This window comes from Eleginops maclovinus, chromosome 12 (genome assembly GCF_036324505.1).
Source record: "Eleginops maclovinus isolate JMC-PN-2008 ecotype Puerto Natales chromosome 12, JC_Emac_rtc_rv5, whole genome shotgun sequence".
Taxonomy (NCBI): Eukaryota; Metazoa; Chordata; class Actinopteri; order Perciformes; family Eleginopidae; genus Eleginops; species Eleginops maclovinus.
In genome coordinates, this window is record NC_086360.1 from 22,132,256 (window position 1) to 22,145,721 (window position 13,466).

Here is a 13,466-nt window from a genome sequence, read left to right on the forward strand (position 1 = left end):
ACAAATGCCAAATTGAGAGTTAATTCATCTTTTAATTAGACACATGTTTGTAATAGTAAATGCTTTTTAACAGTTTATTTTTGCACACATTGCAACATTTGATATATTATATTGAGTATTTGTTAATGATTACTAAATGATTTGTAAACCTTTTATAAATCATTTGAAAAAGATCCAACTCTACAAAGATAAATGTACGCTTAATTAGTTTGTAAAAACAGTAAATAATGGATTTTAATATGCCTAAATACTTTGCAAAGCCTCTATAAACACAATTTATATAGTATATACTTTGTCAATAATTTAGTTTCTGATCTATATAATGTTTATGGATTTCTTAAAGGTTTATCATGTGGTAACCATTGAAACATACATAGTATAGTATATCAAATGTTCTAATGTATGCAGCGATAAAATGTTAATGAAATGCAAAACATTCCCTCCTCCGTTTCACTTTGTCATCATCTTTTTTTCTGTTTATACATCTCTCCAGGGGGAGGGGGTTGCAAGAGGTCAGTGAACAGCTCTTTGGCAACATCAAGAGGAAGTACGGCAGGAAGGACTCCCAGAGGACGCTGGGTAATCCCCACGGTGCTGATACACCTTGGGGAAGACAACCTGAGAAAGGATTGGAGAGCCCGACTAATTCAGAGGAGAAGCAGAAGTACCGGCAAGAGGAGACAGCTGAGCGGTTTCATGAAGAAAGAGAGGAGAGAAGAAAAGAGGAAAGAGAGCGAGCGATCGCTGGGAGGAGAGGAGATGAAGAAGACAGAGGGATGCCCATGCTGACAGAGGAAGGGAAAGGAAGAAAAAGGCGGAGGAGGCCTTCTTTTGACGAGTCATTTTCTGTAGAGGAGCAATTACAGCTACGGCAGGACTCTGACAGTACAGAGAAGCACCAGCCTGGGCCCCCAGAACCCAAAGTAGCACATAAGATGGAGACTCATAAAAATGATTCCCGACTCACAAGTCACGCTGATGTCAGTAGAGAGAGGGTAGAAAAAGCAGAGAGGGCAGATAAAGGTGATAAAAGAGAAAAAGGAGACAGGACGGAAAGAGGAGAGACTCTTATAAGCGGATCTGATCCCGAGTCAGCTTTGATTGCAAACAAAATGAAAAAGAACTCTGTGGGTCGTCCTAAGATCAGTGCAGACATCCTTAAACACAGAGAGTCTGTTCACAATCACATCAACAAACCCATTCTGATCACCAGGCTCCCTAGTCCAAACCCCAGCCCCAGCCCTCGAAGCAGCATCAGTCCGAGCCCAAGCCCCAAACCCAGGGCTAGCATGAGCCCCAGTCTCAGCCCCAGACCCAGGGCGGGCCTGAGCCCCAGCCCCAGCCACAGCACCAGCTCCACAGCCAGCTCCAGACCAACCAAGACCAAGGACAGGTGGTCCTACCTGAAAGCTAAAAGCTATGCCAGCCTCACGTCACCCCAGAGAGACAACCGGTGTAGCCCCTTGACCTTAGCTGACCCACCCTCCGCCTTCCCCATCACCCCCTCCAGCCCCCTCTACACCAACACTGACAGCCTGACTGTCCACACCCCCATTAAGAGGAAACGAGGACGCCCAAAGAAACAGCCGCTCCTGACAGTGGAGACCATCCATGAGGGCACCTCCACATCACCGCCTAGCCCACTGGCCCAGGAAGCAGCTGCTGGGCTGAACCGTAGGAGGAAGACACACACACTAAACACATTAGTGCAAATGACCTCCTCAGCCACCAGCGCCAACTCGAGTAGTCTGAAGCTAAAGCGTGGCAGGGTCCCCTCCAGGCCGGTGAATAAGATGAAACTTGGGAAAATGCAGAGCATCCTGAATGAGATCCTTTCAGGCTCCAGTCAGAACGGCGCCCTGGCTCTGAAATCATCTTCTGCCCCCGTAACCTCAGCTATGAGTGCCATGGCCTCCACTATTGAGGCTAGGCTGGGAAAACAGATAAACGTCAGCAAGAGAGGAACCATCTATATTGGTAAGAAGAGAGGGAGGAAACCCAGAGCAGAAACCCAAGGATTCAACCCTCTTAAAACCACTAGGGACAAGCCCACCCTGTCTGCCTCCACACACAGTCTCTATGAGAGCCCTGTAGTGCCTTCTGCCACCTTGTCTCCCAGCTCCAGCGCTACTTCCATAAGAACCAGCCACTCTGATTCCACTATGCCCAGTTTGCAGCCCATCTTAGCCCTGCCCTCCAAGCCACAAGGCAGGAGCTTCCTCTCCGGGGGATGGAAACTGTCTCCTCCACGTCTTCTGGCGAACTCCCCGTCCCACCTGTCAGAGGGGGCATCCGTGAAGGAGGTGACCCTGTCCCCCATCAGCGAGTCCCACAGTGAGGAGACCATACCCAGCGACAGCGGGATCGGCACAGACAACAACAGCACCTCCGATCAAACTGAGAAGGGGCCCGCCTCTCGGCGCAGGTGCAGTAAACTGATTCTTAATGTATATGTGTGTGCTCTTTGTTATTTCAAAGACAGACATTTTAATGGGATTTCATGTTTCATGTTGTATTGACGCAGGTACTCGTTCGATCTGTGTGGGTTTGAGGCTGCGGAGGCTGCAGCCCTGGAAGCGTCCAACAGGGGCAGCAAAGCACGCTGTGAACGGCAAGTTACTGCTGTTGACAACTTCCTGTCACTGCAGGAAAAGAAACAAAAACACCATCGACGGAAGAGGAAGTGCCTACAGAGCCGGGATCATCTCCACTTTCTCTCTGAGCTGGAGGAGGTAAGGAACAGTAAAATAAATGTTGCAAGTCATATAAATCCAGCCCCGTTATTTGTGCATTTTATTTGGTGTATTTCTCTAAACGTGTCTTCTCTCTGCAGGTTGTGGTAAAGCTCCAGCAGCTACGAGTGTCTCACAGACGATACACCTGCTACCCCCAGCACACATATCCCTCCATATTCCGCCTCAACTTCCATCATTACTACCCTCTGACCTACGACTCCTACCCCTGCGACTCCAGCTCGTACCTCCGTAGGAGCGCCGATCTGAAGGCAAAGAGGAGGCGCGGCCGTCCAGCCAAAGCCAGCGAGCCAATCACATCGAAGCTGCCTTTTGTTCAAGGATATGGTTATCCACTGGCAGGGGGAAATTACTATGCAGCACCGTATGCGATGCCTTACGCACCTCCTCTGAGTTTGGGCTACTTTCCCCCTGCTACGCCATATTACCTGCCCCACCACTCGATGGGACCTGCACCTCCATCTCCCTTCATGAGGCCGGCTGTGCCCCCTCCGAAGGCTTTCCACACCAGTGGACACTCAAAGCTCCAGCCGGGGGGCAAGCTTCGCAGTGCCAGCGGCCCACTTCAGGGACCCTCTGTAAGAGCAGAGGGCCTGGGATCCCTGGTTAGTGGCAGTGCAGGGGGTCTCGCCGGGGTTCGCCTCCATAAGAGGAAACACAAGCACAAACATAAGCACAAGGATGAGCCCCTCCTGTCACTGCGAGACCGGCAGGAGTTGGGTGGGCTCTTCAGCGGAGCTAAGACCAATGCACGTCTCAGCATGCTGAGTGACAGGAGGGACCTGGCCAATCAAGGCTCTTCAAAGCATCTGGAGAAGCAGAGGGGCAGTGGTAGAGGCCCAAGCATGGGATCCAGCTTAGGGATGTTTGAGTCGGACCAGCTGTCCACACACTCTCTCGCTGACAGCCAGTTCCACTCCCGTCAGACACGGCAGCCAATAAACAGCTTCATGAGCAGCTACAGTAGCCAATCGCAGCGGTCGGAGTCAGCTTCTGACCTGTTTCTGGGGTCGCGGGAGGACAAATGCGATGGGAGGAGCAGGAAGACGAGGCTCACTGTGTTTGGAGATCAGGGCTTACTGTCGTTCCAAACTGCCAGGCAGGATCCCGGACAGATGAACAACTGCTCCAGTCCCGCCCTCAATGGTAAGAACCACTTACATTAGGATTACCTGTTTGTTTTTTAAACTACAGTCTGCATTTATAAAGGAGTGCACTGTCCTTTTGCCATGACCAGAAAGCATTACAGCAGAACTGGGTTTTTTTTCAGCATTATGGTAAAATGTATTGCTTACTTGGATGATGTGTTGGAGGTTTGGGGTTAGACCAATCTGCAATAACCGCCTGTTGATTTATCCAACCTGTTCACTTATGGCCACTGTTCAACGTTGCTACATCAAAATAAAAACCCTTACGGCTCACCTGTGGAAAGCTTTTGATATGAGGCATCAGCGGGGAGTGTTTTCTGCTGACAGTAGCTTCACACAGCAATGGACATCATAACAGAACTGCTTATAAGGAAGAGGGCAGATCATCATTTTAATAGTGAAACAAAAGGACAGATGACAGTGACTTCTATTGTACACAGCAAATAAAGCTGAACATAGAGTTTTCTAAATCTCACATGTATTACCACAGAACCAGTGAGTTTAACAAAATGTTGACATGGCTTAGACAAGCATTGCAGCGTGCTCATCCCTGCAGTGAGGGTTGGCTGTATGTTTACAGCAAAGCAGATGTGTGCTTTAATATGTAGCATCTTGCTGTTAGTTATGAATAATCTTAAACTTGGAAGGTTAAGAAGTATAAACAAAGCTGAATCAGGAGCAAAATAATTGGTGTCCAATAATTCATTCGGTTCCCTAGTAATAACAGGATGGTTATTTGCATGTGTAGAGACTGAATCACATATTTAGTAAAAGTGAAATGTACTTGGCACACCACTCATTAAGCAAATCCTATATATGAATGTGTTATGTACAGCATTATCGGGACTCAAAGCGGACAAAGAGGCAGGGTAACCCCAAATTCTCACTTCCAAGCTAATGTGTATTTTGGTACATTCTGTATTCTGTTGTCTTTGAGCACATCTGGCTGGGGATAGAGAGAACGTAATGCATGGATGGAGACGACTATAATTCACCAATCTCTCCTTCCTCCCCTCCCTCCCTCCCTTCCTCCTCTCCTGCCAATGCTTCTGCCAGAGATATATTATTCACACAGTGTGATTTATTTTCTACAGACACGCCGTAAAAGGCCCTTGCCTGTGTTAAAAGAGCTGGCTGGCAGCCAGGGGTTTAATGACTGGGGCCTCGTCCAGTGGTGGGGAGGAGAAACCAGGGGCTCAGTTAAAATACACCCCCCCCCCCACCCCAGGGGATCTAGGACCGATGACTCATATACGCACTACCCCCCCCTGCACATTATCCCTTCAGTGTTGTTATGCCTCTTCTACTTGCATGTCCTTCTTCCTCTCCCTTGTGCTGCTGCTGCAGTTCTTGCCCTTGCTTTCCTCCTTTGCCTCTCTCCCTCAATCCCAACATCCATACTCTGACTTCCCCGTGTCCCTCTTCCTCCCCTTCCCCCTTCTATCTCTCGCTTCCCCTCTTCTCTTTCTGCTTTCCCCCCTTCTCTCCCCTCCCCCTCATTCCCCCATTACCCTCTCTTTTCCCCATTCTCCCTGCCCCGCCTCACTTCACATCCTTAGCCCAATTAAAAGACAAGCGCGTGTGCATACGCATGCATGCCATACAAACCATACATGTTCTCATGGACCCACTCTGATACACACACATATTCACACACAGTCAGACAGGTCCCCCTTCACAAGCTGACACAGATGCAACATTCATATAACTGTCTGAGCATGCAACTATGGTTAGGCTACGGGTTTGTAAATTATTCCTCAGTAGAACTTGTTAGTGGTGATTACATTTTTTATGCATGAGTTTGTGTGTGTCTGTGTGTTTTTTTTCTCACTAATCAGCTGGTCTTACTGCAGCTGACAGCAATCTCTCACGTGCATATTTGCATAAAGCAGGTCATCTTCTACCGAATTAGCGAGAAATAAGCCTTTGTATCACATGACTTGTTTAAACAAATGCATGTACTCCAGCCAGAGAAACACTCACAAAATGATAAACATCAAGACTCACTTTGTCCAGTCTGAAACCCGGCCTGTGAGCCTGCATCCCTGTGTAGTAGGGACTTCCTACTCCAGAGAAACAGGTCCTCAGTGCTATACGGCCCCTCACCCTGCTGAAGGTCACTGGTTTTATGTTCCGTGTATGCAGCTCATAAATATCTGCTACTTTGTAGTGTGTGTGTATGTGTGTGTGAGAGAGAGCTGAGCGTGTGCACACTTCTGTGTAGCTCGTAAACCACTGCTACTTAGTGCTTTCTGCATTAGACTAATTTCACTGTCTGCCCTGAATTCTTGAGCAACAATAGAGTGAGATGTTCGGCCGAGTTTTAAATGGAGGGCGGTCAGGCGTCCTTTATCTTCCCTTACTCTCAGTTCATTAGCAAACACTCCCCCATGAAAAACTGAAACGTTGACTTTAATTAAATGTATTATGTCAACAGATTTCACATCACTGTAATAGGTTAGTGGAAAGCAATAATATTAAGTTAAACCTAATGAGTTCAATCAACATGTTCAGTGGATATAATTCTTATTTTCTTCAACAGTCCCATTTGTTTTCTTTAAATGTAAAAGAATTGTATGAAACAATTTTAAATGTATGCTGGATCTGACTTTTGCAACATATGATGACATAAAAGCAAATCATTGCACCCCAAGATGCCATGTTCTATGAAAGAAATAGAAATGTTCTCAATGTGTTTTCCATCCATTTTATCTTGCACTGGTCTGGCTTTTCCCCGGTTTATTGCAGTCATCATTAGTTAGAGCTCTACCGAATCATTCTACATTTCATAAGCATGCTTCTGGAGGGGAAGCAGAGAGGAGATGGTTAGGGAATCCAGGAATAGGAGTTAAAGCTCAATAAAGAAAAGAGACCAAGCGTGTTGTGTGCACACTGCTTGGGGACTGGTGGCTGATTGTGCTTTTCCTCCATTTTGGCTGTGGCTCAGTCTGAGCCCTGGGAACATTGCCCAGGCAGAGAGGGGGGAGGTGGGGTGGGGGGGGGGGCTGAGACACAGGACAGAGATGGGAAACAAAAAGAATGACAGAGATGGACCCAGACCAGGAAGCGGTTTCTGAAATAGAGACGGAAATGAAATGGTGCAGTGTTACCAGTTCAATTGAAAATTAGAGAGTAGCATATTGCCGCCCGTGAAGAGTGGAGTGGAAAAGAGAAAGAGAGTGATGGGGAAAGGGGAAAGAGACAGGATAGAACAGTGTGTAAAGGGCATACTGCCCAGTTCACCAGTGTGAAGGAAACAATATGGCTCCAGTTTCTTCTGCTCAGCCATTCTGAACTGCTGATGGTTATTTGTGCATGTGCGTGTTTGCCCATGTGTGTGTTTGTGTCCTTCGGAGTCTGTGCATGTGAATAAATGTGGCAATATGTGTGTTTGTGTGTGTGTTTGGCTTTTTGGCAGCCTCTCCTCCAGATGCACAGGGTTATTATTGTGTAGCGACATTTAAAATGGTTGAAGGGGACATTTCTGTGGGTTTCCTGCTAGAAGAATGGGATCTCCTCCTCTCCCCTCTCCTCTCTGCTCTCTAGGAGACAATTACAGGATAGGATCTGCTCTCCTGGCTCAGCTGGGCTTTGAAAGGCTTACATGAATATGTCAAAATTAGCAGGAAGCTCTTGAAGCAAAAGAAAAGAAAAAAGATATTCTCACCATGAGCTCAATTGGCACGATGTATTTCCTGGCCTTTCCAATGCTCCTGATTTTGACTGACATGCATGAAAAACTCTTTATTTACTTTTTTGCTCTGCTATTTATTTACCTTGTGATGTATCACCTCACTCATGCTCCCTCTCTCTTCACCCAGATGTTCCTGGTAAGCGAAGGTATAAGCGGCGCGAGGTTGAGCAGATCCAGAAGGACGTGAGGAGGATGCACTCTTTGAACTTTGAGCATGTGCAGAAGATCCTCCGTGCCAAGCGCCTGCAGCGACAAGCCAAAACAGGAAACAATGTCGTCAAAAGACGGCCAGGGCGGCCCCGTAAACAACCCATAGAGGAATGCGAGCCGCCTATCAGGAGGGTGGAAGCTCGGGCTGATGGTCGGGTTTCGGACATGTTTGCCGGGAGGAAAGGTGATGGCAGGACTTTGGGGATGCCTGTCCTGGAGAGGTGTGATGACCTGCCAGGTAGGCACAGCCTCAGGCCAAGCTTGACCCCCGAGCCTCTGGAGTTCGCAAATCACGATTCCATCTCAGCAACAATTGAGACCGTTGTGCATCAAGCGCGGTCTGTGCTTCCTCTGGCCAAAGGGGGGAAGCGCAGAGGCCGGGCCCACAGCAGGGACGAGTTATGGGATCCTTCCTGTCATTAGACCCGTGGGAGAGAGCAACTCTGTATCCGAGTGGAGAGCAGTTGGTGCTGTTTCTGATGCAGTGCCCTTCCGGGACTCCTTGGTGCACTTTGACTTGAGGACGACAGAGGGTCAGTGGCAGAGCAGGAGGAGGGAACACTTCCAGTACAATCCCTCTGCTTGCTAAACCCAACAAGAGATGAGCCTTTCAAGGAATCATTGGACCTTCATTTACAATGGCACTATATGGTACTATTTGATACTGAATCTGATGCTATAAAAGTGTGTGGTACTTATGATAGTGTAGGCTATTATGTGATTCTTTATGTATCTGATACAGTGATGTGTATGGTACGTTATGATACTGTATCTGAATGTGGCTTTAGCCATATATTTACCAGCAAAGGGGAGGAGGAATGGTTAATATGAAACTGTGCAGCTCTGCTTATTTTTGCCTTTCTGAGGAACAAAGGAATAAAACAGCAGTAATTAAGCCACCTTACCCGTTTACTTACTCCCACCGTCAACTGTACCTCCCTTGTTTTCCCGTTCTCTCTGAGGAGTAACCGATACTTGCTGGCAGCTCCTCACCCCTTGTCCCCCTCCCCGCTCGACACTCACCCCAACTCTTTAGCCCTCCCTGGTGCCTGCCAATCAACTTCATGTCCTTTTGTCCTCTCATCTACTCCCAATCATGTTTTACATCTCCTATTGCTTGTGCTCCCTCAACTTACCCCGTCTCATTTAATTCTCTGCTCAATCATGTCCTGAGCAGAGACATAAAGGCAATATGGTGGATGAGACTGTCCCAGACTGTACATAGAAACAAAGTCCACTGTTGCCTGCCTTGTACAATGAGAAACCAGCTCAAAGACATGTACTGGCATACAGTATATCAAATAGTATTGTTGTACCATAGACAATGAAAGTTGTGTATTGTTTTATAACCAAAAACAGACATGGGTGCGACTCAAGACAAGTTTGTTTTCAGACAGAAAGAACCACGTATATTCATTCATACACTCATTATTGTGTTTATATCCAGGGGGCATTGCATACAGGAGGAATATCAGGTGTGATTTTGGTAAACCTTAAAATTGGTTTATTGCACTATGAAAAAACCATACTCTTGCATCAATCAAATGCAGCACTTACATGCTTGTTCCAGCCTTATGTTTTGGCCTTCGATGGTGTGGATATCCATTCCAGAGAACATGCATTATTTTAATCAATTTGTATATGCAGGCTACGCAGCCAAAAGCGTCAAACCGCAGCCCAGATCTGAATCCTGATTGGACAGTTCAGATGAAGAGGGCTCACAGTCAGTGTTTTGAAAAGCTAATCCCAGTCTTTCTACTTTACAGGATTTCTAATCCATATCTGTGGAAATATTTTTTTTTAAGGTAAATCCAGTATTTAGATTTAGAAACCAAAGTCTCAGTATTCAGTGTAAGGATGTATTATTTAAAAGAATCTAAATCAGAGTTTGACAAACCATGTTGGCACCAATGTAAAGCATTCCTATGTGCACTCTAGAATGTAGCCATCTTGGATCTTCTGTGTCAATATGTCAAGCTTCTGGTAAACTCTATCTACAGTATATGTGACTTTGGGTAGTGGTTGGTATTTTTCTCAAATACGTATTTCAGAAGAAAAAAAAAAGCAATGGATCAGTGTTTCTTTGGCGACGTTGTTAGTTTTGTTTCAGGAGATTCTGTTTTCTTTGGGATGGGTGGGATTCTCAGTGGCAGCAGTTCAACTTGTGCCTTATTGTTTCTTTCTCTCACCAATTACATTTGACCTGATAAATATCAAGCGGCAAAGAGTGGCCCAGAAATTGTCCCAAAATATCCATGATTGTGCATTGACGCATGTGTCTTAGTCATTTCAACCCTGACTCTGCCTGTGTCCCTTCACAGCTTCCATGGTCAGCATCCTCTGTCACAGGGCACTATGCCGGTCTAGTTTTCGACTCATATCATCATAACAGAACTAGAAAGGCTGGACTGATGAATACAATCTGATATAACTCTATTGAAGACACATTGTGTGCTGGCCTACATCGTGCTGTACAGCAGAGAGTGCCACCGTATCAGATGTGTTTCTATCCAGAGATATCGATTGTACTCAATGTCCCCAATATAATTGAAGATCATCTGCTCTGCCCAGCATTCAACCAGTTATTTACAACATGTAACCGGTTACGTCCTTGGCAAAGGAGGAACAGAGGACGTTGTCATGGAAACCACGTTCTCCTACACTGTTGTTTGCTATGCATCAGGCCATGCCTGGCGATGACCTTAAAAGGAATTTCTGTTCTGGGTCCACCCTTCGACAAAGAGAAATAAGTGGTCTTATTTACTGAATAAAATGAATTCATGTAACAAGAATTGTGAATAATACCAGTAATAATTTGTAATAAGTTGTGCAGAAAGTGACTATCATTTCCTGAAAACTATAGTGACTGCAGCTCTATGCAGTACAGCCTTAACCAGATGTAAAACTACAGTATTGAAGTGTTTGTTGTAAATAGTGTTAGTATGTCCATCCTGCATGGATACCGGTTGGCCTCGGCTATGCAGGGACTGTCTCCTAAAACCACAGTAGACCTTCTCTCTCTCGATATATAGACTGCTCAAGACCCCCCCCCCCCCCCCCAAAAAAAAATAATACAAACAATCATAACCCTTACTGATTTTTCTATTCGACAAATTCTGCTGTACATTGACAGTCATCATTCCAGTCCGTTAAATTACACAGAATGCTGAAATAGTTTGCCTTATCACACCTCTACAAGTTCTCGGAAGATGAAAGCCCCTCTATAGTACACTCAACCAAAAATAGGAATCCCCGCTGATTCGCAGCTATTTTGCCCGCAGCCAGTTGGGGCATTGCAGTAGCGTGAAGAGTAAGCAAGAGGGATGTGTGTGTGTGTGGGGGGGGGGGGAGCCCTCAGAGGAAATAGCCAAAAATACACTCGTCCTAAAGTCAGTGTGCTTAACCTTGCTTTGCTTGACTTTTGGTGGGCCTGCAGTCTGTTGTGGTGAGGATGAGGTCTAGATGTGTGGTCCGTGAGGTGTAGGGACTACACGCTCGGCAGCTTACTCCATACTGTGGTCAGTCAGCGCGGTTTCTGATGTAAGAGTTAAAGACCCCAGGTGTTGTCTGTCCTGTCTGTCTCTCCTACCAGCCAATGCTCCGGTGCCTTCTAACACTGACAAGTATTGTCCTAATCCAGAGCTTTCACTCTACACAGAGACTGCAGAGGGGATGTGGCTGTGAAAAGGGTTCAAGGTCACTGTTGTTGTACTGTATTTAGCAGCCTATCTGGACCAGTGGCTACACGAGGCCCCTGATCACTGATGTAAGGATCTTTCAATTTGTCTTTGGTGCTAGCATCAAGGGCAGCGCAGCGGTGTCAGATCTTGCATCAGTGATTGGGGTGTACTTACTGAAGTCTACACTTACAGTTCACTACAGCGACTAGAAGGGGATATAATGGCACCCAAATGTTGATCACCCCCCATTCCCTTTGTAGCATGCTGTGATGAGTGTCCTACACATGGAGTGAGGGGTCACGTGAGACAGAGCCTCATAAATGTACATGCAGTCATCCTCACAGCATATGTTACAGTTCTAAGCTATAATGTTGTTCAAAGCTGAAAGTGCATATGAAGCATTGAGAAAACCAATAAATGTTCTTCTCTAGAGCACAAAGCGAGCTCTTCTAACAGTGTGGGCATATTTTAGTTTGTATACATAGTGTATTTGAACCTTTTTCTAGAGTGGGTTTCCTTTATTTGCATGCTCAACTTGATTGTATGCATAAATATTTTAGACAAGCCGAAATTTCAATTGAATTTGGAGCAAGACTTGTACATTGTTTGATATGTTTCTTTTTGTAATGAATTTTTTAATTCATGAAGCATTTTTGTACATTGTATGAATATTAAAAACCGCAAATATTTGACATATAGAGTAAATACTAGATGCGCATGCATATGCATATATCCTTCACAGTATGTATGTGTAAATGTACACATATATTTTGTATTTGCATTTGCCGGCATACAGATATATGTCTTAAGCACATATATACATGCAACATATATGTATATCCATGTCCGCTGGCATGCTTTTGGTCATGTTTATCTTTCATGATCTTGTAGGTTTTTTGTTTTTTTTTCTTTCCGCAGAAAGAAAAGCTCATTCTTTTGCTACCCTTCTGTTGGCTGGCAGCGTTGAGCACTTATTAAGAAGAACTACAGTTGAAGTTGTTCATGTTATCCATTGTGTGAAATAATAAATGACTTTATTGACAGCTGATTGTGGCACATATGTTTTATTTTCTGGTATGATTGTGTTAGATATTATGATTACCAAAAAAACTGCTTTGTCACATGCCGAGATAAGGCCGATAAAATTAGATTCTGTGTGTGAGTGTTTGCAGCATGCATGTTAATGTGTGTGTGGGGGCGAGATGAGGAGGGTTTGCTGCACTGTTAATGCCGAACATCAGATGGTCTCAGTGATGAGTACTACCCGACATGTGTTTGCTCGTTGCGGTTAAAGGAGAGGGAATCCTCTCATTGGATTATGCTACAGTTTCACTCAGTCAAACACACGCTTACACGCTCACACACACCTACATGCTCGTACTCTCGTACTCGTTCATTAGCCAAGCCTACATCTCTAAGTCCTCCCTGCACTAGCCCATCAGTGTCTGCTCTATGTGGGCTGGGCTGCAGGCTGCTCTGCTATTGGATGGAGCTGAGTGGGAAGTGCCCCACTATTGGCTGCTGCCAACTAGTAAAATTCTTCTGTTACCATGGTTGCAGGGTGAGCTGCCCAAATGTGTCTCAGTGTATCTAGTGGTGCTGATAGAAATGTTGGCACCACCGGTGTTATGCTGAAAAAAAAAAATCCTCTGATGGAAGTCAGAGCTGCAGTGGGGCTGCACCCCAATCACTCTCTACTGATGCCTGTAAATGAGCCCACATGCCCCCCCACTCCACATCCAGCACATGAGAGAGGATGAGATGGATCACCAGGGCTGTGATCACGATGAAACAGCACAGCAAAACACATCCTGCATGAAGGATGTACTGGATGTACCGGAGCTACACTTAAAATGGAAAAAACAGTATCATCAATCTGATGTGCAATGTGGATTTTATCACCCGGCTTAGTTTCCTACGAGACAGTGATGTCTACTGCACAAGTTCCAGGTGCAAAGATAGCAGAGAAACATACAAGTCC

The 13,466-nt window shown here is 45.8% G+C and overlaps 1 protein-coding gene across 2 annotated transcripts in view; it reads left to right on the top strand.

The window, feature by feature from the left end:
- setbp1 (SET binding protein 1) overlaps nt 1-12,531 on the top strand; it is a 34,746-nt gene extending 22,215 nt beyond the window's left edge. For both annotated transcript variants that reach the window (XM_063897617.1, XM_063897618.1), the window contains exons 4-7: nt 494-2,425; nt 2,525-2,732; nt 2,834-3,899; nt 7,723-12,531. In XM_063897617.1, coding sequence (XP_063753687.1) covers nt 494-2,425; nt 2,525-2,732; nt 2,834-3,899; nt 7,723-8,228 — 3,712 coding nt within the window. In that variant the 3' untranslated portion in view covers nt 8,229-12,531. The remainder of the gene's footprint in view (nt 1-493; nt 2,426-2,524; nt 2,733-2,833; nt 3,900-7,722) is intronic.
- The last annotated feature ends 935 nt before the right edge of the window (nt 12,532-13,466 follow it).